This window comes from Labeo rohita, unplaced genomic scaffold (assembly GCF_022985175.1).
Source record: "Labeo rohita strain BAU-BD-2019 unplaced genomic scaffold, IGBB_LRoh.1.0 scaffold_264, whole genome shotgun sequence".
Lineage (NCBI taxonomy): Eukaryota > Metazoa > Chordata > Actinopteri > Cypriniformes > Cyprinidae > Labeo > Labeo rohita.
The window spans coordinates 4,700-13,564 of record NW_026128924.1 but is presented as its reverse complement, the minus strand read 5'-3'; the positions used below and the strand labels follow the sequence as shown (position 1 = coordinate 13,564).

Below are 8,865 nucleotides of genomic sequence, written 5' to 3'. Positions count from 1 at the left end.
CAAATCCTATATAACCATGATAAGATGCTCCACCATCCCAAAATCTGTCTGGTCTGGCTGTGTAACTTGTTTCCTCAATGTATTGCAAATCCTGCCAATGGATCTGACTCTCACATGAGCAGACAAGGCTCTTTCAAAATAACACTATAGTTATAGTCAACTACAGGAAAACATGAATAAAGCTGTCAAGTCATTGTGCAACCACTAATACTGAAATAAAGCACTTTCGTTGTGTGAAAACCTCACCATTATTTTTTATAAGATAAAAAACTGTCATTTTACTAACATTGTTTATTTTGGTGAGCACACAACATTTAAGGGGTCTTGGATTATAACTGATTTTTTTTTTTTTGCATATGAAACTTTGAGCAAACTAAACACATCAGATAGTACTGTAGTATTTGGCTTAGTTTACTGAGTTATCATGGTCATGGAAAACCTAGAAATAAGAGTAAATTGCACATTTGTTATATTTACACTCTGTTACACTTCAAGCAGTCTGTATGTTTGCTTTTAAGTTACTTGATGCTACAAATGATCTGAAGTAGTTTATTTTAGCTGGTTTAATGTGTTTGATTGCAGTTGGAGCTAAACTTTACACAGAAGTAGATCTCCAACAGGACTGGGCACTTCTGATTTAAAAAATTGAAAATCAAATCATTAATCATAATATGAATCAAATCATTCTGAATGAACAAAAATCATTCTTAAAAAGAATCAAAACTTATGACGAATGAATCTAATCACATCTACCCAAAGATTCACCCCTAGTCCAGTCACATGCGGTGCTTGGCTATTAGAAGATATAATATTATAAAAAAATGATTATTTTTTTCATATTTTAGTAATTGTATATTGTGTGTGTTAATGAGTGACTGTGTTCAGGTAAATGATCTGGAGTGTGTTTGCATATTGATCAGATGCTTCAGTGCTCTGAGAGTGTTTATAGTGCTGTGAGTTTAACACTTCATCACTGACACACACAACAATCTTCATCAACATGACCTTCATCATCATCTTCATCTGGACTCTCACAGCGTTTGCTCAAGGTTTGTGGAGGTTTGTTGATATGAATTCATTTCTTCAAGTATATTATCAAAGTTTTGAGTTGATTTTCTTCTTGTTGTGTTTCAGAGTGTAGAGGACAGATCACCGTCACTCAGAGTCCCTCAGTGACAGCAGCTCAACCAGGAGAAACAGTCAAAATCAACTGTAAAACCAGCATTGGTGTGTATTTAAAAAATCGTTTAGCATGGTACTTACAGAAACCTGGAGAAGCTCTTAAACTCCTGATTTATCATGCAAACACCCTCCAGTCAGGAACTCCATCTAGATTCAGTGGCAGTGGATCTATCAGTGATTTTACTCTGACCATCAGTGGAGTCCAGACTGAAGATGTCTGGACATTATTATTGTCAGAGTTTATACTGGCCTGAGAGCATTAGGTGGTTCACACAGTGATAAAGAGTCGTACAAAAACCTCTGTCAGTCAGAGTCACAGTGACTGAACTGATTCTGCAGCTGCTCAAAGGTGGATCTGAAACTCTTTTGTTTCTCTCCCTCTTTTGTCTCCTCATGTTCTTACACTCTGTAGGGAGACGAGTAATGCTGGAAACTGGTTTTAATTTGATTCATTGGGCTCTTATAGATCCGTCACATGATTAAGTTTGGAGCTCATCGGGCCATCTTACAAACACTCACAGTTCAATAATATATTACAGATCAGCAATAAAATCTGACATGAATGAGACCATGAACATTGTTTCATACCTTAATAGAAATAATAAAAGATAGACAATATATGAAGAGTTCAGATGCAAAACCAGCTAAAAGCCATCTCGGTCAAAAATGAGATAATGATACTGAGTGAATGCTCCTGACACATAGTATACGTCCATCAAACACTTTTACTTCAAACTCACTAAATTCCAGCCTCAGCCCAATCAGAAGTACCAGTACTTACATAGAAACCTATACAAAGTAGCCAGAAAGAAATTCTAATTTTAAAGAAATACGTCAGGTGGATTTAGAAGCTTTTGCATCTGAACTCTTCATATATATGTTACAAACCATATATAAACATATACATTTTGTATATATGTTGTTTTAATAAATTTGCAGATGTTCACATATTATTACATAGTTAATTAACATAGCACTGACTCTTCTTTACTGTCATCTGTCTAAATAACTGTTATGATCTGGTCGGTGAGCTGCGGACCGCTCACCACCAGACGTCACGAGCGATCCAGGCGGTTTTGTCACGCACGGACTGCCACACTACACCCCGGACTACACTTCCCATCAGCCACTGCTCTTACTATTTGCACCAATCACGGACTGTATAAATACCCCGGTCTTCCTGTCACTCCTGGCCGAGTATTGTTTTGCGTAGCATTCATACAAAGCGTTTCCCCGAGTTTCCCTATGTCTAGTTTTCCTGTCGTTGTCTCGTTTTGATCTCTCGCCTGTTTGACCACTCTCTTGCCTAGCCCTCGTAAGGATAACGTTCGCCGCTGTATTGACCCTCGCCCGTTACGGATTACTCTTGTCTCTCCGTCTACACACCTGTCTGCCATTGATTGACCCTGCCTGCCTGACCATGCCTATGTCACATCCCTTCAATAAAAGTTTGCATTTGGATCCGCTCGTCTCTCGCCTCCCTCTCCACGTTACAGAATACTCGGCCCCAAAAGGATCCAGCAGCTTTTCACCCAGACATTCATCAGGTATGGACACTAACAGGATTTTATTCGGACTTAAACAAGGACCACGTACACTTGAACAGCACATCATTGAATTTCTAGCCATTGCAAATCATTCTGACCTCCCGGATTGCATTCTCATTGAAATATTTTGTGATGGTTTAAATGAACTGTTAAAAGCGAGACTGAGACGCGAGGGTCCGCGTTCGTCTCTGGCCGTGTTTTTGGACTTTGCTCTTTTGTGTGAGGGCTCGTCGTTTACTGTGGGGGTCGCGGACGGAGAACGCGACAACGCGGTAACGGCGGCCGCGCACCCCGCTCACAGAATGGCGGCCGCGCCGGAGCGCGATGCCACAAACACGTTAGCCGCCTGGATCGCTCGTGAAATGGCGGCCGTGTCGGAGCGCGCTCGAGCAAGGGCGACAACAACGGTGCCCGTTCACACAATGGCGGCGACGGCGGAGCCCGCTCACAAGATGGCGGCGAAAACAGAGCTCCGTCACGTCACAGCTGCCATACCAGAGCCAAGTCACGCTGCAGCTGTGTTTCCTGAGTTCAGTCAAGTTGAGTCGGTGTTTCCTGAGTCAAGTCAAGTTAAAACTGTATTTCCTGTATCAAGTCAAGTCAGAACTGTTGTTACTATGTCAAGTCGAATTACAGCTGTCGCAAAGATGGCCGCCACGCCAGAGCCTGTCGCAAAGATGGCCGCCGTCTCCAAGCAACAGCACAAGATGGCCGCCGTCTCCAAGCAACAGCACAAGATGGCCCGTCTCCAAGCAACAGCACAAGATGGCCGCCGTCTCCAGACCACTCCACAATATGGCCGCCATCTGGATGCCACCTGTGGTTATGATGGTCCACGTGCTGGACACTCCTCTAGTGACGGTATGGGCAGCTAAAATGGCGCTCAATGCCACGGCGGCTACCCCAGAGTCAAGCCCAGTCACAGCGGTGCTCCACGAGTCAAGCCATGTTGTTCCTGAGTCAAGTCACGTCACAGCAGATCTTCACAAGCCAAGTGATGTTATCGCTGCTGCTCTTCCCTTAATGGCAGTGGCCATGTGGTGTGTGTGGGCTACACACTGTGCTCCAGAGGTTCCGCCTGATCACAAGCCTGCCCCAGAGCTCTCGTCTGATCACAAGCCTGCACCAGAGCTCTCGTCTGATCACAAGCCTGCACCAGAGCTCTCGTCTGATCACAAGCCTGCACCAGAGCTCTCGTCTGATCACAAGCCTGCACCAGAGCTCTCGTCTGATCACAAGCCTGCTCCAGAGGCCTTCCCCGTCGGAGAAGCTGCGCCAATGCCTCCAGAGGTGTCGGCGCCTGCCGTAGAACCTCTTATGGAGGGGGCGTTAACCTCTAAACTCTCTGCTTCTCCCTTTTTCCTATTTGCATCCTCTGTCCCTGCTTTCCCCAGGTCCCAGACCATGACGCAGCCTCCTGCTCCGCCCGGAGGGCCGCTGCTCCTCCTGCTCCGCCCGGAGGGCTGCTGCGCCTTCTCCCTCTATTCTGTCTGCCTCCTCTGTCCCTGCTCTCCCCAGGTCCCAGAGCGTGATGCGGATTCCTGTTCTGCCCCGCAGGGCTGCTGCGCCTCCTACTCCGCCCCAGAGGGCTGCTGTGCCTCCTGCTCCGCCTCCTGTTCTGCCTGGGAGGGCTGTTCCGCCTCCGGCTCCGCCCTGGAGGGCTCTAGCGCCACCTGCTCTGCCTCCGGCTCCGCCCTGGAGGGCTCTAGTGCCGCCTGTTCCGCCTCCGGCTCCGCCCTGGAGGGCTCCACCGGCTCCGCCCTGGAGGGTTCTTGCACTGCCTACTCCGCCTCCGGCTCCGCCCTGGAGGTCTCCTGCCCTGCCGGTCCTGCCTCAATCACCGGGGCCTCCGCAGGGATCTGGCCCTCCGGCCCTTGCTCTGTCTAACCCCCGCCCCACCGCTCCCTTGGACTGTGGTTTGTTTGGAGCGTCTGGAAGCCGCTCTTTGGGGGGGGGCTATGTTATGATCTGGTCGGTGAGCTGCGGACCGCTCACCACCAGACGTCGCTCTCGCGTTTTGTCACGCACGGACTGCCACACTACACCCCGGACTACACTTCCCATCAGCCACTGCTCTTACTATTTGCACCAATCACGGACTGTATAAATACCCCGGTCTTCCTGTCACTCCTGGCCGAGTATTGTTTTGCGTAGCATTCATACAAAGCGTTTCCCCGAGTTTCCCTATGTCTAGTTTTCCTGTCGTTGTCTCGTTTTGATCTCTCGCCTGTTTGACCACTCTCTTGCCTAGCCCTCGTAAGGATAACGTTCGCCGCTGTATTGACCCTCGCCCGTTACGGATTACTCTTGTCTCTCCGTCTACACACCTGTCTGCCATTGATTGACCCTGCCTGCCTGACCATGCCTATGTCACATCCCTTCAATAAAAGTTTGCATTTGGATCCGCTCGTCTCTCGCCTCCCTCTCCACGTTACAGAATACTCGGCCCCAAAAGGATCCAGCAGCTTTTCACCCAGACATTCATCAGGTATGGACACTAACAGGATTTTATTCGGACTTAAACAAGGACCACGTACACTTGAACAGCACATCATTGAATTTCTAGCCATTGCAAATCATTCTGACCTCCCGGATTGCATTCTCATTGAAATATTTTGTGATGGTTTAAATGAACTGTTAAAAGCGAGACTGAGACGCGAGGGTCCGCGTTCGTCTCTGGCCGTGTTTTTGGACTTTGCTCTTTTGTGTGAGGGCTCGTCGTTTACTGTGGGGGTCGCGGACGGAGAACGCGACAACGCGGTAACGGCGGCCGCGCACCCCGCTCACAGAATGGCGGCCGCGCCGGAGCGCGATGCCACAAACACGTTAGCCGCCTGGATCGCTCGTGAAATGGCGGCCGTGTCGGAGCGCGCTCGAGCAAGGGCGACAACAACGGTGCCCGTTCACACAATGGCGGCGACGGCGGAGCCCGCTCACAAGATGGCGGCGAAAACAGAGCTCCGTCACGTCACAGCTGCCATACCAGAGCCAAGTCACGCTGCAGCTGTGTTTCCTGAGTTCAGTCAAGTTGAGTCGGTGTTTCCTGAGTCAAGTCAAGTTAAAACTGTATTTCCTGTATCAAGTCAAGTCAGAACTGTTGTTACTATGTCAAGTCGAATTACAGCTGTCGCAAAGATGGCCGCCACGCCAGAGCCTGTCGCAAAGATGGCCGCCGTCTCCAAGCAACAGCACAAGATGGCCGCCGTCTCCAAGCAACAGCACAAGATGGCCCGTCTCCAAGCAACAGCACAAGATGGCCGCCGTCTCCAGACCACTCCACAATATGGCCGCCATCTGGATGCCACCTGTGGTTATGATGGTCCACGTGCTGGACACTCCTCTAGTGACGGTATGGGCAGCTAAAATGGCGCTCAATGCCACGGCGGCTACCCCAGAGTCAAGCCCAGTCACAGCGGTGCTCCACGAGTCAAGCCATGTTGTTCCTGAGTCAAGTCACGTCACAGCAGATCTTCACAAGCCAAGTGATGTTATCGCTGCTGCTCTTCCCTTAATGGCAGTGGCCATGTGGTGTGTGTGGGCTACACACTGTGCTCCAGAGGTTCCGCCTGATCACAAGCCTGCCCCAGAGCTCTCGTCTGATCACAAGCCTGCACCAGAGCTCTCGTCTGATCACAAGCCTGCACCAGAGCTCTCGTCTGATCACAAGCCTGCACCAGAGCTCTCGTCTGATCACAAGCCTGCTCCAGAGGCCTTCCCCGTCGGAGAAGCTGCGCCAATGCCTCCAGAGGTGTCGGCGCCTGCCGTAGAACCTCTTATGGAGGGGGCGTTAACCTCTAAACTCTCTGCTTCTCCCTTTTTCCTATTTGCATCCTCTGTCCCTGCTTTCCCCAGGTCCCAGACCATGACGCAGCCTCCTGCTCCGCCCCGGAGGGCCGCTGCTCCTCCTGCTCCGCCCCGGAGGGCTGCTGCGCCTTCTCCCTCTATTCTGTCTGCCTCCTCTGTCCCTGCTCTCCCCAGGTCCCAGAGCGTGATGCGGATTCCTGTTCTGCCCCGCAGGGCTGCTGCGCCTCCTACTCCGCCCCAGAGGGCTGCTGTGCCTCCTGCTCCGCCTCCTGTTCTGCCTGGGAGGGCTGTTCCGCCTCCGGCTCCGCCCTGGAGGGCTCTAGCGCCACCTGCTCTGCCTCCGGCTCCGCCCTGGAGGGCTCTAGTGCCGCCTGTTCCGCCTCCGGCTCCGCCCTGGAGGGCTCCACCGGCTCCGCCCTGGAGGGTTCTTGCACTGCCTACTCCGCCTCCGGCTCCGCCCTGGAGGTCTCCTGCCCTGCCGGTCCTGCCTCAATCACCGGGGCCTCCGCAGGGATCTGGCCCTCCGGCCCTTGCTCTGTCTAACCCCCGCCCCACCGCTCCCTTGGACTGTGGTTTGTTTGGAGCGTCTGGAAGCCGCTCTTTGGGGGGGCTATGTTATGATCTGGTCGGTGAGCTGCGGACCGCTCACCACCAGACGTCGCTCTCGCGTTTTGTCACGCACGGACTGCCACACTACACCCCGGACTACACTTCCCATCAGCCACTGCTCTTACTATTTGCACCAATCACGGACTGTATAAATACCCCGGTCTTCCTGTCACTCCTGGCCGAGTATTGTTTTGCGTAGCATTCATACAAAGCGTTTCCCCGAGTTTCCCTATGTCTAGTTTTCCTGTCGTTGTCTCGTTTTGATCTCTCGCCTGTTTGACCACTCTCTTGCCTAGCCCTCGTAAGGATAACGTTCGCCGCTGTATTGACCCTCGCCCGTTACGGATTACTCTTGTCTCTCCGTCTACACACCTGTCTGCCATTGATTGACCCTGCCTGCCTGACCATGCCTATGTCACATCCCTTCAATAAAAGTTTGCATTTGGATCCGCTCGTCTCTCGCCTCCCTCTCCACGTTACAATAACAAAGGAAGACACGACAAAGTGGCGACGAGGATTTTTTGAAAGGAACTCTACTTGTGTGAATGGCCAGATGTAGTGTGTTATGTATGAAGGAAAATTATGCTTTAATATGCAAGCAAGGGGTGGAGTCATGTAGTGATGACGAAGTGATTTGCTCCCTGAATGCAAGTGTAAGAATAAAAGACGCAAGTTTTTCTGTTCCGGACTTTGTAGCCCTGACTCTTCTTTACTGTCCTCTGTCTAAATAACAAAGGAAGACACGACAAGCAATATATATCATATATTACATTTCTGTATTGGCTGTAAGATATTTTTGTCTTTTGAAAGTAAGTAATATTTAATTCAGCAAAAAATGCATTTCAATTATTTAACATTAAACATTTATAATGTTGCAAACTATTTCTATTTCTAATAAATGCTATTCTTTTGAACTTTCTGTTCATCAAAGAATCCTGAAAAATAAATTGTATCACAGTTTCCACAAAAATTTAAAGCAGCACAACTGTTTTCAACATTGATAATAATCCGAAATTTATCTTGAGCAGCAAATCAGCATAGTATAATGATTTCTGAAGGATCATGTGACACTGAAGACTGGAGTAATGATGGATGTGACGTGTGGCCAAGTATGGTGACCCATACTCGGATTTATTTAACCCATCTTTGGAACAAACACGCACACACAAACCATGGGCCGAGCAGTGGGCAGCCATAATTTTGGGTGGGCCTTAATTTAAGGAGTCAATATGTTTCAATATAAAATGTATATAACAAGCAGGTATACACAAACTATACCAAAGTTAAACTCCTTTTCCCTATCTTTGGATTGTGAATATTGAGGGCAGAGCGATAGAGAATATTTGGTAAACTCCATTTACAGCAGCGGCGCACGCACTGTTAATTCCCTGACCGTTCCATTCGGAACACGTTATTCTTTACCGGAATAAAATGAAACAGGAAGAAAATTTCAGATCCACTTCTCAACGTTTTTTATTTTTTTTTTCCAGCTTTCAGTACAAAACGCAATTAAAACAATCAGATGAGACAGTGAATGAATTTGCATTTTAAACACTCGGAACATGTTAAGAGGCAGGTTATGATTAATCGTCTATCTGCTTCTTTTGATCATGAAAAAAAAAAATATTCGCTGTATAGCGCTGAATGAAACTAACATGAACAATTTTGAATGGAATGAATGTTCAAAGTTAAATAGCATGCGTGAAAAACTGAACTATTGTGG

The 8,865-nt window shown here is 48.7% G+C and overlaps 1 gene segment (V, D, J or C); it reads left to right on the top strand.

The window, feature by feature from the left end:
- Window positions 1-893: 893 nt before the first annotated feature.
- Window positions 894-1,606, top strand: LOC127159920 (immunoglobulin kappa variable 1-27-like). The segment is given in 3 exon segments: window positions 894-1,049; window positions 1,135-1,397; window positions 1,595-1,606. Coding segments are annotated over 3 exon segments (324 nt in total).
- The last annotated feature ends 7,259 nt before the right edge of the window (window positions 1,607-8,865 follow it).